At 34.3% G+C, this 20,157-nt stretch overlaps 2 protein-coding genes across 7 annotated transcripts; one reads left to right on the top strand and one right to left on the bottom strand.

The window, feature by feature from the left end:
- Window positions 1-7,300: 7,300 nt before the first annotated feature.
- LOC7497539 (oleosin Cor a 13) lies at window positions 7,301-8,160 on the top strand. The gene is made up of 2 exons (XM_002304555.3): window positions 7,301-7,641; window positions 7,712-8,160. The coding sequence occupies exons 1-2, from the start codon at window positions 7,361-7,363 to the stop codon at window positions 7,833-7,835; spliced, it is 405 nt and encodes a 134-aa protein (XP_002304591.1). The 5' UTR covers window positions 7,301-7,360; the 3' UTR covers window positions 7,836-8,160.
- Window positions 8,161-9,780: 1,620 nt separating this feature from the next.
- On the bottom strand, window positions 9,781-19,570 carry LOC18097071 (polycomb group protein EMBRYONIC FLOWER 2). Of its 6 annotated transcripts, none has more exons than XM_052451562.1 (22): window positions 19,296-19,557; window positions 19,057-19,198; window positions 18,797-18,956; window positions 18,642-18,697; window positions 18,284-18,398; window positions 18,000-18,159; window positions 17,862-17,912; window positions 17,356-17,495; window positions 16,660-16,722; window positions 16,422-16,540; window positions 16,219-16,283; window positions 15,900-15,952; window positions 15,729-15,782; window positions 15,565-15,624; window positions 14,769-14,815; window positions 14,540-14,655; window positions 13,648-13,864; window positions 13,172-13,220; window positions 12,412-12,495; window positions 10,703-10,782; window positions 10,323-10,412; window positions 9,781-10,120 (listed from the first exon to the last, which is right to left on the bottom strand). In XM_052451562.1, exons 2-22 carry the CDS (start codon window positions 19,092-19,094, stop codon window positions 9,997-9,999), a joined length of 1,941 nt encoding a protein of 646 aa, XP_052307522.1. In that variant the 5' UTR covers window positions 19,095-19,198; window positions 19,296-19,557; the 3' UTR covers window positions 9,781-9,996. The 6 variants fall into 6 exon arrangements, 5 of the variants coding, with proteins under 5 accessions (XP_052307522.1, XP_052307523.1, XP_052307521.1 ...); XM_052451563.1 differs by having other exon boundaries at window positions 18,797-18,953; XM_052451561.1 differs by having other exon boundaries at window positions 18,797-18,962; window positions 19,057-19,221; window positions 19,296-19,556.
- Window positions 19,571-20,157: the final 587 nt, after the last annotated feature.

Below are 20,157 nucleotides of genomic sequence, written 5' to 3'. Positions count from 1 at the left end.
AAAACTTGAATATACTTGTTGTTGATGATGATGATGATGAAGAACAAAATTTATCAAATGTGATGTTATACCTACAATAACACCTCACCACTGTTCTGTTTCTTTCTTTGTTTCTGTCTCTCCTGTGCTCCTTTCTTCTTCATTTAATTTGTTTAACATTAAAAGAGGAAGCAGCCATAATATTTGTCTTGCCCAGAAGAACAATTTATAAAACCAATTGCTATAAGAACAGTTCGCCAGTTTGGTGGGAAATCGAAATGGTTCGATCCCCCCTAAAGAAAATAAGAAAACAGATTCACCTACATCTAAAAATAACAAACCAGTCATAGTTTCTAGAGCAGCGAGAACCATTGATGAACACTAGATTGTTGAAATATTTTATTTATAATTTAAATTTTGCTTGCGTGCTCAAATCTTTTTTGTTGGAAAGATCGATGTTTGTGGGTAAAGGGGGATGAATTTTCAATAAGGTGAAAGGAACAAACTTCTAACACGTACGTAGTTGTTTAATCCTTGAGCAAGCAACTTTAAATTTCAGTGAAAGGTTCTTTTTTCCACTTCTTAATTAGCTAGGATTGACCTCTGTTGATGACTTGGGTTGGTTGCTTGACTTCCATCTATAGTCGTTGATAATTAACAAGCCAAAAGGGTAGGGCCAACTGGAAATTTGTAGTTCGACTAGAAATTTACAAGCTAACAATGATAGGCTGCTTTTATGAATGGATAGCCCTCATGTAAGCACATTGGTAGAACTTTCCTAATTCAGTCAACCACATGACCAACACTGAAATTTATAGTCGATACGTGCTTTCGCGGTGTTGGGATCAAGGAATTGTTATCTAGTTATTTGGTTGACAATTATTAAAAAATTTAAGTGAATTGATCTTATTTGAAATTCTAAGGTAAAAAATTGGTCGTTGCTAGAGAAAGTATTAGCATTCCTAACACACCTTACCTGAGGTAAATTAGATTGTATAACTTGAATGTAATTTAAATGTGTTGATGAGTTTCTAACATATGGTCTATATATGACTCAGAACAAAAAATTATGCTCATGAATAAATATGGTATTCTGAATTTATTATGGGTTCGTATACCCAAATAAATTCTTGTGGGAAAAATCCATGTAGGTGCCCTGACAGAGTTTATGTATCATGAAAGGTAAAAAGATTATTCACAACTCGTATATTATGGTGAAAAACACTCCCAATTAAAATTGATAAATATCCGAAATAATTCTACTAATTTTCTAGTTAATTTCTGGTATTTAAATACCAGCCTATTTGTAGATCCAATATTTATACCAGAATGTTGACTATTAATTCTCATGAATTAAATTTTTTGAAAGTTATTGAAATATTGACCAAGTTTTCATGGATTCAATAAATTAATTATTAAATCTAAAAGTGCATGCAAATATATTAGTTGAATTTGTTTTGTGTTTGTGTGTATATATATAAATACTAAATTATACCATGTATTTTTATATAATTTTTTAGCAAAACGTCGACTTGATCCTATGTAAAAAAAAAAATATTGTTTTGTATTTTTTAAGGTAAAAACTAATTAAGAATCAAGGGAAAGGCATTAGTGCATGTTTTCAAAATAACCCCTCGGCCTAAAACTGATTGGGCCCGAAACCCAAGACCAGCCCGGTTAGGTTGGGCTGGAAAACGATCCAACAACATCTTTTCTTCTTTTTCTTTATATATATATATATATGTAAAGGTGGGCTGGACTGAGGGCCCCGCCCACTTCACGCTGGCAAAAGCTAACAACAGCAGGATGTGAATTAATTCACATCCTGCGTGCAACAAAACTTATTAAGGAAAGAAGGAAGAGGAAGCGGGGTTACTTGGTCTGAGGGAGTCACTGGTGGCGGTGCTCGTCAGTGGTGGCCGCTCACGGTGGTGGGGGTATGGTTCACGACAGGGTTGCTGGTGGTCCACGGTGCAGCTGTGTTCGTTGCTGTGGTGCTCCCTGTCACTGGAGAAGGAAAAGCTGGTGGCTGTGATACTACAGGAACACGCTGCACTACTGCTGCCGTGAAATGGAGTTGCTCTCGGTGTAAATGAAAGTGGAGCTGGTTGGAGGTGAGTGGCTATGCTTCTGTGTGAAAAAAAAGGTCACGGTGCAGGTGTTGGAGTGAGGAGACTCTGCTGGAGTTGAGGTTTGCTACTGCTGCTGGGCGTTACTGACGCTACACGGGAGGAAGAACCTTTACTTCTCACGGTTGAAAAGGTGAGGAAGACTGTCTTGGGTGTTTGGAAGGAGGAGATGGGAGGTTTATAGGTCACGGTTTGTTGTTAATTTGTTGGGGCTTCCATAGCTGAGGAGTTCGTTGGTTTTGTTGGTCTAATTGGTTGGAGATATATATGGAGGCTTCGGTTGAGAAGATGAAGATGGCTGTTTAGTGAGGTGTTTTTAGCGGGAGGATGAAGTTGCTGCTGAAGGCAAAAGTGGTAGGGAAATGGTTTGGTCGTGAATAGGAGGTGACATGGACATCTCTATTAAAGCTAGAGGAAGGAAAGGTGGAATGGTGGCAGTGGTAACTGGGAAGGGGATGAATGGCTGTTGCTGGTGGGTGAGGGTTTTTGCACTGCTTTTTTGGCTAAAAGAGGAACAGTTTCTATGTTTTTAGAGAGTAACAGGGGCCATTTTCTTCTGTAATTCTCTTTCTTTTTATAGAAAAGGAGAGAATCTTCAACGGTCCCTAAACCAAAAAAATCTCAATCATTGATATTTCTCCATTTTTTCTCCACCATTGATCTTCACCAAGGACATTACTTCTCTGTCTTGTGGTGTGGCTAAGGAGAGGACAAAAACCTCCAGCTTGTTATTGCTCAGGACCTCCTTCAACATTCTCTAGCTTTGCTTCAACGTGTTTCTTGGAGCAGTAGAGTGAAGGCTGCATTTTTTTTGGCATATTTTAAAATCTTGGAGGCAGAGAAAGTCTGTTTTTAGCCTTGAGATATATATAAAAAAAGGTCACGGTTTGTGACTTCAGGTGTAAAACTGGCGAAATTTAAAGGCTATTGAGAGGTGGAAGGTAATCCACAGTAATATTCAACACGACATCACATCTTTCTTTCTTTTTTTTCCTAATCAAATCAGTCTCTAATCATTTAATATCACGCAATCAACCTCCCAAGAATTTTTTTAAAAAATTTAGTGTTCCAAAATTTGTTTACGGCAATTATCATGATTATGAGGAAGCCCAGTGGAAAATGTTTGATTTAGACCCCTTCCTATTCAATGAAGAAAAAATTAAGATAAAAGTCCAGAGCCTTGGAAAAATTGCCCAAGCATGACTCGCGATGAAGGAGATATTTGAACCACTTGTGTGGAATAGTGCATTATCTTGTTTGTCTTTCTTTTGTCAAGATTTCATTTTGGGAGGCAATGTGATTGGACAGAGACAAGATTATTATTAGAAATAATTAGCAAAGCTTGAATTTTGGATAAAAGGTGGAGGAAAGAAGAAGAAGAAGAAGAAGAAAACTACCTAAAAATAAGCATGGCTCATTAGCATCCTCGTGTTCCTTAAATTACATAAATCAACTTAATAACAGGTTATTCGTTATATATATATATATATATATTTCAACAACGGATGACTTCCACTACTAGATTTAAAAACCAAAAAACATAAAAGAAAAAATTATTCATAAAAATGAAAAAAATATTAACCGTACGTGTCTTCCACCATGAAAGGACCTGCCATGGATCATGCCCACTTGTTGAAGTTGCCTTTAAAGTTCGACTCACCAAACTTAATTTCCAACATCACTTGTTACGATAAATTAACTACAACTTGTTTTGGAAGCCATTCTCAACGTTGTCATCATATCTTTGTATCCTGTCTTTAAGAGTTAATGGGAATAAAGAGAATCAAGCAACTCATACTCTTAATGGGAATAAAGAGAATCAAGCAACTCATATGTTGTCAAAAGTTAATTGCAATTGTTTAACTTTAATTTTGTTCAATTAGGAATTATATAGACTTAAATAAGATAAATTAAACAAATAAATTCTAATTGCTTAATCATACATATAAAAATAACATTATCTTAAATAAATTTTTAATATATTTGTTGAAGCGTAAAAGAAATGCATATTACATTGCAAGGATTGTATTATTTGCCTTTCAAGATTTATTACTAATCACTAAATGCAAATGAATTTATTGCAATTAACCTCTTAAAGATTTCAACACTACCCCTTTGATTACTTGATTATTTACGCTATTATTCAAGGTTCACGAACTAGAAAACCTAACTAAAAAATCTCTTTATAAAAAACTTGAATCTAAGCTCTAGAATGATTGAACAAAAAAATATAGAAAAAAACTGGAAAAATAAAAATAAAATAGAGGTTGGTGGAAGAGTTATTCCTTGGTGTGCATAATATCTCTTCTTCAACCCTTTTTATATTGACTTTTGGAATCAAGACCGATGTAAAATTACATTAATTAATTCTCTTTATTTTGTCTTCATTACCCACAATAAAAAATAAAAACATGACAGTTTTTCACCTTAAAAAACACATGTTTTCTTTGAAAATAAATTGTTAAGGGAGAGAAAGGTTACGATTCACGTTTGTTTATTCATGAGCTGGCAAAAAATAATTCTTTATAGATCTAAAAATTATTTTACTATGAACTTAAGACCGAGCCCATGCTTAGGCCTCAAGTCCTAGGATCAGAGAATCGGACAGGAGCCTAGGTTTGATCCCGAGCTCGTGTCATGCGAAACTAAGTGATCAGTGTGTGAGCGCACGTGGCTTAAACTCAAAGCCCGCTTAACTTATGACATCTCTCCTCTAAAAACTTAGGTGCCTTTTGAGTTCAATTTTAACTCTTCAACTGTCCACCATATAAGCTAAAATAAAATATTGTAATCTTTCAATATGAAATTGAGAGTTTTTGGGTTTATAAAACATGTCAACCTAGGGTTTTTTGGAATCAATTTCTCACTCACACATAATATGTTTTAATCAAGCTAATTTCCCATGTTAAATTACTTTTGTTGGATCATAACTTCCAACAAAGTCTTAACCCTAGAATTGAGTGGACTCTACTTTTAGTTTGCCTCAAATATGGCCATTAATATTTTAATTTTTTTTTTAACAATCCTTGTATAAATGGAAATTCCATTATATAAAGACTCAAAAAATCATAAAAAGATAATGACTTAGTATATCACTACATCAAGATACATAAATTTTAGATTTTGACTCTCTTTAATGAAATATTACTAGATTTACTCGGGTGATTTGTAAGAAATTTAATTAAAAAAATGACACAAAAAATAAGCTAAGTCAATATGGGTTAACTCGTTAAGCACTATTTTCGGGTCATAAGATCGGGATAACCTCATAAAAATCAAGTCAAAATAAATTGTGAAATCTAATTCTCAATCAAACACAATATTAAATGATAAGAATGAGAAAAAAAAGTCAATAAAAAAAAATAAAAGAACTGAGTCAACTCGATTAACCTGTCAAACCCGCAACCCAGTCATGAGACGAGGATAACCTGATAAAAAAAAAGATCTAATGTTAAAGGACATGAGAACGAGATAATCTCTTAGAAATAAATTAAAAAAACAACCCGATTTAACCAAAGTTGAAACACCAAAATCCTAGCCAACCGGGTTAACTCGCTAAACTCACGATTTGTTTTATGAGAGTGAGATAACTCAATAAAAAATAAATATAATATTAAAAGATAAAATTAAAAAAAAATTAATTAAAAAAAGATTCAAAGATAAAAAACAAAAGTGTAGGGCCACACTAAAATACCTGCTCTTATGAATGGATAACCCTCATGTAAGCACATTGGTAGAACTTTCCTCATTCAGTCAAGGCAGCGGTGTTAGTATCAAGGAATCATCATTATTTGATTTAGGATTACTAAAAAGTTTAAGGAGACTGGTTTTAATTAAAATTCTAAAATAAAAAAACTAATTATAACTAAAAAAATTATTAATATCTCTAGCACAACTTATCTCAAATAAATTTTGAATGTTCAAATTGCTTAAAAGTAATTTAACTACAGCACAACACATAATTAATGTCTCAATATTTAAGATAGGTGACTGGGTATACTTAAAGCTGCAACCCTACTGACAGAAATCAGTGGCATAGAGGTCATCACACAAGCAATCAGCAAGGTTTTATGGTCCGTACAGAATTATTGAAAGAAGAGGGGCAATGTCTTACAAATTAGAGTTACCACCATCTGTCTCAATTCACCCGGTCTTTCATGTCTCACAACTGAAGCAACATGTGGGAAATAAAAAAGTGTTTGAAGAGTTACCTACGATGGCTGATGAATCTTCTTTACAACCCCAAACATTGTTGGACCGAAGGATTGTAAAGCATCGCAATCGAGCTGCTACTCAAATCCTTGTGCTCTGGAAGGGCTTGTCTCCAGCAGAAGCAACGGGAGAGTTCTTGGAAGAAGTCATGCTCAGATTTCCAGAATCCTCCCTCGAGGACAAGGGCGTGGTTTAGGGGGGGGGGGGGAATTGTTGCAAGCGTTTTTCTGGAATGAATTAGAAGGGGAAACAATTACGGTAGGTGAAATTTGAAAGGAGGAGTGACCGTTGGTGGATGTTAAGCAGTGTGTGTAAACACCACCGCGTTTCGTTTTTGTTCTTTCTGTTTTTATTTCTCTTGTTAAGCCATGTGTTGGCTTAGTGTAGCTAGTCTTGTTCCTTGGCTTATATTTTACAGACATTGGAGAGTGATGGGGTATGCAGAAACAAGAATAACAAGCTTTGGCTCCATCTCCCTCTTCTCTTCCCTTTTCTAAACACCTAAACGATAATCCGTTGTAATTACTTATCAGAATCTATAGCTTGCTTAAGTACATAAAACAGCCTGGATGAAATCCAAGTGAGAACAATCGCTATTAAACTTGTTCCGGCTGCATGGCCGCGAGAAATATCCCCACTTAAATTATTTTGTTTCAAGAAAACTTCATTCGATTAAAATTCTTGCAGCTATCTCGAGCACAGGCTGCAGAGGGGATGATCATCGTATGCTTGGATTCCTTGGATTTAGTCCTCCCAAACCTGTCTGTCTTCTAGTTTCATTTTCATTTCATTTCTCAAAACAACCTCATATAAAACAAAAACCATCGTGTCCTAAAATTAATACATTCGGGTTGCATGCAACCCTTGTATGACAATCTCCTCAACACGTGCCTCATCTCTCTTTGACACGTGCCTATGGCCTTCTCTCTTTATAACCCCACCTCTCTCACACACAAGAAAATCACAATGTGTATATCTATATATATATTTACCATCAGATTTCCATTTACTTAGAGCAGACACCGTTTGAACCAGCATCGATGGCTGATCTTCAAAAATCAAAGCACCCACGGCAACAACCAAGGTCCCACCAAGTAGTCAAGGCAACTACTGCTGTCACTACCGGTGGGTCTCTTTTAGTTGTCTCCAGTTTGACCTTTACTGCCACCGTCATTCTGTTGACCGTAGCCACTCCATTGCTGATCATATTCAGTCCAGTTATCGTTCCTGCTGTGATAACAATTTATCTCTTGCTTATGGGGTTCTTAGCCTCTGGTGGCTTCGGCGTAACAGGAATTACTGTCATGTCATGGATGTACAGGTACGTACATTAGTTTTCTTTTCGATTTTTGGCTTAGTAAGCGTAATATTTTGAAATGGACCTCTTGAAGGTATGTTACTGGGAGGCATCCTCCAGGGGCAGAACAGCTGGACCAGGCAGGCATGAAGCTGGTTGGTAAGGCAAGGGAAATGAAAGAACGGGGTGAGCAGTTTGGGCTACAAGCTGCCCAATAGACACCTTGAAAGACTTGCACGTCACGATCTCCCTTGTACCCTCTTTCGATGGAAAGAACAGAACTGATGTTTAAAGAAGTATTGGGTGGAGATCAAGGAAATTGCTGCGAGGGATATGTGTTTTTGTTGGAGGAGTTAAATACTTGGCTGTGTAATCTCTAATTTTTAATGTCATTGTCATTGGCTTCTTGTTAATGAGTCTTTTGTGAGTGTTGATCTTAAATAATTTGCTGTTTGCTGTCTTGTTAATTTTGGGTCTGTAATAAATGATGTTATTTCTTAATTTCTGGTATGTTGGTTTTAATTTGATATCCTTTAACTTTTATGTCTTCCTATCCATTAGTATCTTTCAAGGGAGTTTCTAGTGGAAAATTAAATAGGCAGTAATTATAAATAGATCATGCTTATGGCTGGCTAGCTAGTGGCAAACGCCAAACAATGCTGGCATGTATAGTTTTAAAACCGGCCAGCTTGGGACTCGAGGCTAGAATCGGGTCGAGTTGAAGAAAAAACAGGGAAAGGAAAAACCTAGTGTGACCCGGCGACTCGGTTGACTCAGAAAGACCTGGTCAAAAACCCGGTTGCAACTCGTTGACTTTTGGTTTTTACTAAAACGGTATAGTTTTGATTTATTTTAAAAAAAAATTAACCCAAGTGACCCGGTTAAAATCTAAAACCCGAGTCTTAAATCGGACCGGGTCTAAAAATTATGTTGGCATGTGAACTAACGATGGAGGTAAATGGGGTATGTAGTTTCAGCAGCTTAGTGGTTAGAAATTTCCTTCCCGATGACACAGAGTCTTTCATATTAGGGGTGGTGCGTGATGTCGGTAATGGGGTAATTTGTCACAAGTAGTGTTTTTTCCCCCCTCTTTTCTCCCCCTCCAAAATTATGCTAGTGATTCTAAATTTCAGAGTTGTGTCTTTATTTACATTCTTATTCTTTTTATTTTCTTGATTTTTTATAGAATTTTTTATTTGATTTTGTACTTCAATATTTTACTTGCTAGAACTTAAGCTTCAACTTTTTTTCTTTTTATTTTTTTTTATATGGAGTTATCACGCTATCATGTGATTTATTAAAAATTAATCTTTGGATTTATTTCTATTTTTTTCTATGAGATTATACTGATTTTATGTTTGTAGTCACGAAATTTACGAGTTAATCAAAAAAATTATTTTTATTTTTTATTTTTTCTCAGTTTCACTTCATCATTGAATTATTTAGTGATATGGATGAAATCAAGTTAGGTTTCTTTTAGCTTTTTTTCATTGTCAATTTCTTTGTATTTTTTAATTTATATTATTTAATTTAAATTGCTAATTGAAATAATAACTCAAGTCTCAGATTTTTTTTCTTTAACATTTGGAGGATGAAAGCAAACATAAGTTTCTAGTATTGAAAATATGTTGTCATACATATATACATCCACACAAATATGATTTGAGCATTTTAGGAAAAGTTTATAAGAATTTAAGGGCAAAGGATAAATTACCCAGCTACATATGATTATAAATTAGCTCCATGAACAAACCAAATCTAAATCAGATTACCCATCAAACAATACCTAACTAGTTTCCATTGTTAAAATTCAAGAATTTCTTTTTATGATTTTAAAGGCAAGAATCTTAAGGCAAATAGTAATGTCCAATAGGTGGGGACCCAGTTGAGAGTTTGTTTGTTTGGGGACCTGATAGAGAATAGGATGATGGTTGGGGGAGATATGCGGACTTTTCACAAAAATAAATCAAACATTATTTTCAATTGAGTTTTAGGTAAAAAGTCCAGAAAAAACGCTTTCAAACAATTTACAAGAATTCTTTCTCTTGCCATCTCCTATTTATAAGAGCGCAATCTTTATCTTCATGCAATCTAGAAAAGAAAAAAAATACTGCACAACATAACAACGTAGAGATTAAAAAGAAAATTGTAGAACAGCTACTCTCTAGCAATCAGCACGATCTTAAATATTTAATATAAAACAAAACTTCATCGTGTGGATATTGGTGGTTCTGTGTGTATGAATTTAGTAGATCAACAGGAACATAGTATGATGAACAGAGACGAAAGGAAAGGTTGGCAATTGAGCCCCACAATTAAATGCAAGAACAAAATAATAAATGGAAAGGCAAATTTTATTCCTCCTTGTCCATGCAATCTCTAGCTTTTCATAGGATCCAAATCCTGCTTTTGGAATTGTTCAAGAATCATATTACACATGTTCATCGTCCGTGCATCAAGCAGTCCGTGATTCCACAGTTTGATCATAAATAATCTCCAACACCTGCCAAGCCCATTAGAATAAGTGATATGCAAAATTGCTGGCTCTGAAAGTGGGCGAGCCAGAGAATTTCTTTAAGTGCTTTAATTACTGATAGAACATAATCTGCTTGTGTACGTATAAGAGGGGAAGTAGTATAGGAAGAAAAGAAACAACCAGAGTAGAATATGAAGACATTTCAAATTAAAATTGGTAGACGACTTACCAAATCAGAGCTGGGGCTAGGACAAGGTTGTGTCCATGCAATCTCGTGAATGCCTCGCATGCCCACGGGATATGTCCATCTGCAAGAACCCTGCCAGAATGAAAAGCAAGTTCAAAACAAGACAATTTGCACAATTTTATATCTATGTGAAAACAAATGCAAAACAATGTTAGTTAGATCCAAAACAGTCGAAACGAAGAGAGCGGTGTTGAATAGGCATAATGCCCAATTCACCATACTTCCAAATGCCCCCTCCCCAAACTCTCCCATCCATAACTTGCCTCCCAAACATAATCTTGTTCAATAACAACAAACGGATACAAAAGATCTACATGAGAAACAAAATACCAATTCAAGGCAGTGTGTAAAGAGAAGATTACCGCTGCTTCCTCACAAATGAGTTCCACAAGTGCATCATTTGCTTCTCATCTTTAGTCACGTCTACAAAATCATCAAGCATCTGCAGCATAATAGATTATTCATGACAGCCTTTTCTATGGTTACATGTAGGCATTATAATTAAGTGCCTTCAAGTTACAGACCATCAAGTATCTTTACTTATTTTGGAGTAAAGAATTTATTTCATCATTTCATAACTAATTACTCCATAATTGTGCTACTAGCAAATGGTGCAAAGCAATTATATTCAATAGGTCTTATTAACTTGAGAAAAGAAAAAAAATATTATTCAGTTTGTAAATTTCATTATGATTTAATATGAAATATTAAGTATATTTACCTAATGTACCATAATAATTAATCTTATCATTTCATTATTTAACTAGCTTTACCATAATTGTGATAATTACAAATGATCAATTGTTCAGATATCATTTATTCCAGCATTCTCGATTGAATGCCACATATCATTCATTCCGACTTTTCATATAAAAAGCAGGAATGAATGATATGTGGCATTCAATCAAGAATGCTGGAATAAATGATATATGAATGAGATATCGGATGCATATTGGCTTTTATATAAAAAGCCATAATGAATGTTGTGGCATTCAATCGAGAATGCTGGAATAAATGATATCTGAATAGATGTCAGATGGATATTGGCTTTCATATGAAAAACCGGAAGATGTAATGTGTGTGGCACTCAAATGGAGTGCCGGAATTACAGGCAACTAATCTAGAAATTTGTGGTAATCAAAAAGGGATTACTAGAAAGGATAACATTTGTTGATGGAATAATTGATGAATAAGTGGGAATAATTGACCATCCAGTGAGGATGGTCAAAGTGATGTGGACCATAGATGAGGAACCAACTGACTAATGAGTTTAATGATTGTATTATCACTCATTGAATAAATAGACACAATATCTTCTTGCATAAGAAAATTAATAATATTGACATGAAAGAATCTTTAGAAGAATCTTTGTTTATTCACGTCAACTGTTAATTGTATTTTTACATTGTTGGCTAATCATTGCAAGTACTTCACATACCGGTAGGACTTGCTATTCATCAGTTTTGTTTAGTATATGTTAGGTAGTTCTCTTATGTAAATATAAACTGCGGCTTTTGGTATGTAGATGGAAATGTAGGCTACTTTTGAATTGTGCTAGACAGATGTCACTTTTTGTATGGAAATATGAGTTTTATTTTGAAATTGGAAGTAGAGTTGTAGTGACGAGTAAAAATCATGTTTTCCACTATATGTCAGATTCTCTGTTTTGATTAATACATGTCTTAATTTCTTTAGTAATTAGTCTATATTTGATTATTTAGATATGATAAATTGATGAGTCAATTGATGGGAGTCCAGGATGATTGGACTCATGAGGTTGACTGTGTTTGTGATCTCAAGTAGTAATGTCGATAACTAATTGTTATTTTAGAGAAGAAAAAAGTAATACATATTTTGAAAATAATATTTTTAAATGATGATAAATTAATAAGTGCTTAAACTTAATGCATCCTAAATCTTATCACTTCATAAATTCAAGAGGGACTAACTTCAGCTCAGAAAATCAATCCAATGGAAAAGGGTAACATGTATACCATATGCACACACATGTTTCAAAATTGCATCATAAGAGTACCAAACTAGTATTAGGCAACTTAATCATTAAACATACCCTTCGGTCTTCAAAATCTGCAACATCATCGTCAACTTCATCCTCACTATCCCGATCTGACATAACTTGCTCAACTGCCATTGGCTTAAGAAAACAAAATGAACATCAATTTCAAAAATTTGTCCATAGAATCTAAGTAATTCATAGATTTTCTTTTACTTTTTATATTGTAGAGTTGGAATTAAATTACAAAAACTAGTCAAATTCCATTAGTCAATGAGAACATGGAAAAAAACTAATCTGTGAGTAGCGAAGAGAACAGTACACACACTTGAGACAGATTCAAACATGTATGACATTGATATTCAGCAAAGCATACGGCAACATGCTTGACATTTTCGGAAAACTAAATAAAAAGAGTCAGTTTTTTATGATTCCCTAAGGAATTCACCTCTATTTTTAATAATCTGCATCAAGATAAACCACTTGATTTTGATGATTTATACTAACATGACAATAAAAAAAATGTATGAGCATGTCTTAACTGTTAGAAGTAGACATTTTAAATAAACTCTCCTAAGACAGGTGCATGGCTAGAATCTTCAAAGGTGTCACATGCATTAAAACACTAACACAGGTATATCCAGTATGCACACTCTCACTAAAGTTTGGAATACATGACATTTGTCCATCAATAATAAATGCCAGTCACATACTTCAGAAGAAAGCCTAACATTCAATTCATTCAACAACAGGCATAGATTAAGAGTAAAGCAAATGACAAAATAGAATTGTTCATTGAAAGACGGTCATTACTCACCTGAGCTCTATGTGAGTGAAAAAATTGTCGTTTGTGAAGGAGCGTACGGCTGAAGAAAGATAATAGTTAGATTAAACCCATATTTAAGCTTCAAAAAATATTTATCAATTTGACAAATTATAAGCTTCAAGCAATAAACAATGAATAAAGTGACTACCTCAGATTAAATACATTAGAAAAGTAATTCACACTGTGTATTACAAAACAATAAGCTGCAACCTATAGAACAATTACAATCAACAACAATACTCCGACAAGTTAGTTGGCTACTTCAAGGATACATTCACTCAATAACATTTTAATTTGAGTCACATATTACAGCCTAAACAAGTGCAACAGATAAACTGACCATGCAGCACTTCATCCTTGTTGACCAGACCTAACAAATGGAGATTCTACTACTCGTGCAATTTTCAATTGACTTTAGAATTAAGAAAGAAGATATGCTACAAGAATAAAGATGAACTGAGACCTACTTTCTCATGTCAGACCGTTCAATTGATAATTTTCTTGTCTTTGCAAATTGTAGCATGGCAGGAGGTGCAAGATTATTCCCAGGTACCAATTGAGCACATTCAGCATCAGGATATGCATGTGCTGCAGAACCTGAAACCCCCACAACATCAGCACCAGAACGATTGTGTTCTCCATACTCTCTGCTGCACATGCTAGCGGTTTGCAAATCCTTCCCACCTGAGACATCAGCACTCAAATAAATAAGGTTGTCAACTAACAAACATACAATAAGAAAGTAAAGCATGCAAGCATAAGACACAGCTACAAATAACAGAATTGTAAAATTTGGCACTATGATTACACAGCATAGCATTTGATAAATCTATCGAAAATATCTCATAGTTTCATTACAATAGACCAACCAGTTACTAGGTTCCCATTAGCTACATCCACTCCAAACTCTGGCAAGTGTACAAAAAATGCCACTTGCTCCTTCATTTCCTTCCCACAGCAAAACCTTGCAGCAGGAACAAAGATAGATAATGAAGTCCTACAATGAATCAAATGGCTCTGTTTTATTACACCCGCCCCATGCTTTCCCAAAATATGTTTTTGGCCCAAAAGAATAATGCTTTGAAATGTGTCCTCTATCCAGTACCTATTATGGAAGAAAGAGGTGACAAATTTTGAAGTTGTGAAGAGCAGAAAAACAATTTTTTTTTCTGCCAGGCTAAGTGCAGGGAGCTGTCATTTTTATTTATTTATTGTTCATCAAGATTCCTAATCATGACAACAAAAAATAAAAAATCTAGCAGATTATGCATTAAGCCATTGTCTAAATATTTCCATAGATTTCGTTACAAGGATGCCATTCATCAGCACAATTCATGTACATAAGTAGAAAGCACATACCGCCAATCTTGTCAAGCAGCTCACCAGCTCCCTGTTGCCTGCTCAGAGTCTTGTCAAGTACATTCTTTGCCTTTTGAACAAGTTTCTTGGGTCTTTTGCGCTTTGGTTTCTTTGAGCTATGGGTAAATATGGACAGACCCATTTCAGTCCATGGTATTGTAATATATCAACAAAATTGACAGAAGATGAATCAATTTGTTACTTCAAGCAAGACAAATCTAAGACTTACCAAAAGAAGAAGGTTTGTTGTTTTGGATCAATACCATCTGCAACAATCTGAATAAAAAGAAATTGGCATATGAAATCCAAAAAAAACAAATAGGATATATACCATGCTTTGTACCTCACATGGATGCCAAGCATTTTCCCCAAATTGCATATTTAGCAGTTCACATAGACCACTTAATTTTTCCCATAGTTTTTACTTGACTTATATGTATATGGAATAAAGTCAACAATGACAGAAATTTTCCTATCAGCCTTAATAATGATAAACTCAGAAACTCGCCTATCATCCAGCAAATCATATAATTTCCAATATTTATGCTCTAAAGCAGACAAATCCCTGAAAGCTCTCAAGGTAATGTAAACAACGTAATGTGTATGTTTGTATTCTCTTTTTATTTTAGTGTTTCATTTTACATGGCATTCTATTAAGCATCACGAGAATCTCCTTCCAGCAAATCATAAAATTTCCAGTATTTATATGTTTATGAGACACTAAACTAAACGATGCTCTAAAGCTCTTGATAAGGAAGCAATATATTTATGTATATGTTCACTTTCAAGTTTTCTGTTTAAAACAAGCAATATTACCCTTTCTTTGTTTTGCTTTATTTCACATGAAAAATTCATAATAGGAGCATAAAGACCAACTAGATATGGTAAATGCTTGTTGACTTTGTAACTTGAAAAAATAACATATATAGGACAAATAAAAGTTCAAATATGAACTGTTGTTATTGCAAATTGGAAGTAACAATAAAATGCCAAGAAGAATTTATTATAGGAGGAATTATTCTAACCTCAGATCTCCAAATATCAGTTTTCACAAATATATTTACAGCTTGAAATTCTTCCGTTATCTGCAAGACATACACAGGAATAGTCATTATAGTACAAAATATGTAAAGAACCGAATTCAAACGTAAAGAACTGAATTCACCCAAGATTCCTGTAGTTTACCAACCCAAAATTCAAAGTTGAAGAGATCATGTGATGAGGGCAAGTGATATCTCAGACCCTAAGGAGCAAAAAAAAAATTATATGGAACTCAACATAAGAACTCAGCCTGAAAGAAAGACAGTAATGGTTTTGTTTTCATCACAAGGAACAAAAGGATATCAGGAAAACCTCCAACCTTGAAGCTTGCACATTTTACCAAGCAGAATGGGCAGGAAAAGTCTTCAGTTACTGCGAGTTAGACATCCAACACGTTATAGAAGAAGAGGAAAAGGAGCTTACAGATCCAGAAGCCCAAGAAAAAAATTAAAAGTGCAGAGACCCATCAATAACAATTGAACAAATATCTACTATCAAGGAATTGAAGAGTTCAAAAGGAAAAATCTGTTCTCTTCAAGATTGAAGCTGTTATAAGTTCTTCCATCTAAGCCAAAATGTGAACCCATAAGACATTAAAATGCATTAAAACAAAACAAAGAAAAGAAAATTAATTTTACCTTCAGTTTTCTGCAACTTATTATTGTAATACCTATAGTTGAAAATCACATTTCCTGCCCTCAACCTACATAATACAAGAAGTGAAAATGTTTTATCATACTCATATAGGAAAACAAAGAATTCTCAAATCAGGACCAGTGCAATAAAGAAAAACAATATCAATTGAAAAGTGTTTGATGCTAGGATGTATAAGAGAGATTACCGAATGATATGAGACAACGACGAAGAAGAAATGTCACCACAGGTGTATGAATGATAAGAAGATTTTTCCTTAGCCCCAACCTCTTCTGCAGAAACGTTGACTTGCAGCTGTGATGTATTCTTTGGTAAATACAAACAACCAAAATACATTCTTCTGTCAGAAAAGAAACATCTAGCAGTAGATATAATAAATGATTTTGAATTTATCCAACTAAAAGACTTTTGAGAACAGAACAAACCACAGTTTCAGAATTAAATGGAATTTGAATTAAAACACAGTTGTCCTCGGTCAAACAAGTCAACTGCAAGAAGAGAAACACAAAAAAAACGCTCTTAAATCTCCAAATACAAATGGAATCTGATGAGTCCTTGACAATCAGACTGCACAAAACAAATAAATCACACGCTTAAATTATTCAGGTCAAGTAATGTTCCCGGTCATGAGGCTGCCCAAGAAGATGCTAATGTCAGCTTCCAGCCATCACTATTTAATCATACAGCAGAAAATGTAAAGCATTTCTACAGCTGAGAACAGCATGGAAAGTGGAAAGTCTACAGGTCTATGTCAAACTTCGTGAAAGCATGCAAGAACAACAGCAGTTAGTAGCTTCTTTACACAGGCCATTCGGCAGAGGATAAAGGAGCAACACCACTTGGCCTGTCAGAGTGATGTGGTGGTGATAAGACCATGGCTAATTTTGTTCTTTGAATAATGAAATCAAACAAAAAAATCAGGCTTAACCCATGACATTGTGTTATAGGCAATGATTAGACCTATATTGTGATAGCGTTTGTAAACTAAGATGAATCAGGTCCAGCCTCTCTAATGGGTAATAGTGTGGAGTCAGTTAGGATGGAGTCTCCTTATTAAAAAATCATGGGTTTAAGAAAAATATGAAAAAATAATTAGCTAACCAGGATTTAAAGTGCTTTACCTTCAAGAAGCAAGCATTCATGTCAACAGGAGATGTCACCTCCACTCGTTGTCCCAAACCCAAATTTGGTGACTTCTCCCAAAAATTACACAGCGAGTCTAATGGTATCTTCCCCAATAGACAGCATCCTCCAACATTTTCTGCCATGTACAAGCAATATTTCAAATTGAAAAACTGGATTTCACGATGCAAAAAGACAACTATTAGAAAAAAGAAAAGGGCAATTAAAGCCCCATCAGCAAGGCCCAGATTGTGATAATGAGTTGTTTGACATGGCATTTTGTCATTACATTGTCTGGTTTATTACTTTTTTTTCTCCATGTAGAATAGAAAGAAAAAATTTTGAACCTTAAAAACATCTATAGTAATTTCTTGGCAACAAAAAATTACAAACAGACCAATTACAAGAAAATAGTATAGCATGCATTTGAAACACTTTCCACGTGACATCATATAAGAAGTAGTTAAGGAACCAAAGCATATCTCACATGGAAACAATTCCATACCCAAATGACCGTTGGTTAAATCAATTCCACGCATAGAACTTTGGGCCCCAGCTGCCAAAAATAACAATGACAGTGAGACCAAATATTCTTATATGGCAGATAAGTTCTCAAGTACCAACCAAACATATGAATGCATACCAAAGCTGACAAGCAAGACATACAGTGAGCCAGATTTGACCTCTGATGCTAGCTTATTCATCTCAGGGAGAACGAAATTTGTTTGCGCTTGAGTACTGCCCTCGACTCCAGCAAAGTTGGTCAAAACACACGGTCGACTAAAGTGATATACTGCAGAATACTTTATAGCAGGGTACAAAAGCAAAGGTGGAACATTAGAAATAGATAACCACCACATAATACTACCTCTAATAGCACTGATATACATCAATCTAGCTAGGATAAGGAAATAGATGCATTCTTACCTCTAAAACCCCAATTTTGGATACAAGCCTTGCCAACAAAATGTACAGGGGAAATAGACTATGTGACTGTACAGCTCCATTTAGAGTAACAGGCATCGAAATTGTCATTTGTATTCTACAAGTTTAATCAAAAGAAACCTGGTAAGCACCTCAAAATCATTTACATCCTCAAAATTTAATCAACAAAAATAAGCCAGCATCCTTACACAACTATAACATGGACCGTATCATTAAATCCCTAAACAACTTATTACAATTCATATAGCTAAACACAAACACATACAAAAGCTTCAACAAAAATATTTCACTTATGCAAATTACTCCAAACTTAAAGAACAGTGGAAAGGAACATCATTACCTTCTTTTATTCTTCACCTGTATTTTATACCGCAAGCATCTTTGCAAATACGACGGCTACCTCATAGACAAAAAGAAAGTATATTCAATCAGAAACGCAAAACAAATAACGACATAAAAGAAAAAAACTATCAAGTAAAACGTAAATATAATTACATTTCCAATGGCGCGACGCTGAAGAATATTATAAAGCTCAACAGGCTTGCAATACATCGAAAGACTTTCTTCAGCAGCAATTTCTTCTTCTTCAGTTAAATGCAAACCACCACCACCACCACGTCCATCTTCACGGCACATCTGATCTATCGTGCTTCTGCTATATCTTCCAATAACAATAAAAAATAAAAATATTCACTCGACAAAAAATTTATTCAAATCCAAAAAAATGAGAAATTAATTATTTAAAAAGCACATACGAGGAGGTTTCACGAGTGACTAAAGGAATCCCCGGCATTCTTCAGTTACGCTAATTCAATGTTTTGTAGGTTCATAGTAGCTACCACTAATATTAGTATACGAGCACAACTAGGTTTTGTAGGAGACATAAACAAAAAAAACCTGCAAATTAATTGCAAATTGAGCTGAAAATAAATTAGTGATTTAATCTAAATTTGTAAAAAAATCAAACGATTGAGAAAACAAACCCTAGCCAAACCTGAACAGAGTTGCAGTTTATTTAGTTCGATTGACGGACCGGACCCGATTTTTTTTTAGCCGATGATTGGACCGGATACTGAGAGTGGGTGGAGAACAACAGAGTGAGTGAGCACAAGAGCGAGTGACAGAATTTAGTGAGGGGGGAAGAGAGAGAAAGAGAGTTTTTATGATTCTTTCTTTCAGGTTCTTTGTGAGTGTCCGCTTTTTTTTCTACTGGGCAGTTGTGTTAGTACTGCGCCGGGAATTATTTGACAGTGCTAATCTGGTCCGAGTCATCCACCTACTCATGGTGACTCATCAACCGAGGCTATGGCTTGCGTGAATTTTCAGTGTGACCAAGTTGATCCAGTTAATACTTTAAATTTGTTTTTTTAAAAAAAAAAAAAAGATGAGTTTATTTTGTAGAAACAAAACATAAAACTTCATCGTTTTGTACGTCAAACCAATTCATGATCTAAATCATTCGGGAAACTAAGTTTGTTTAATAAGTTTATTTCTTAAAATTATGTTTTATTTAATCATAAATTATTGAGAAAAAATGTGTTATCTTTCTTAAAATTGCCTTTTCTAATTCATGTAATTTTGTTTTGTTTTGACAACAAAATAATTTTTTTAATTGCAACATAGTTCATTTAATAAAAAAATATATATCAAGAAAAATACGATAATATGAACTAAAAAAGAAAAAATATATATTTAAAAACAACTAATTTTCTTATTTACATATTTTTTCATAAAAACATGTTTTAAAATAAAAAATTATTATAATCATAAAAGCATGTATCAATTAAAAAAATCATGAATCAATTATTTATCTGCAACTAAATGAAAAGGTATGGGAATAATAAATTTAAGAAAAA

Source organism: Populus trichocarpa, chromosome 3 (assembly GCF_000002775.5).
Source record: "Populus trichocarpa isolate Nisqually-1 chromosome 3, P.trichocarpa_v4.1, whole genome shotgun sequence".
Taxonomy (NCBI): Eukaryota; Viridiplantae; Streptophyta; class Magnoliopsida; order Malpighiales; family Salicaceae; genus Populus; species Populus trichocarpa.
This window is presented reverse-complemented; position numbering and strand designations above follow the sequence as displayed.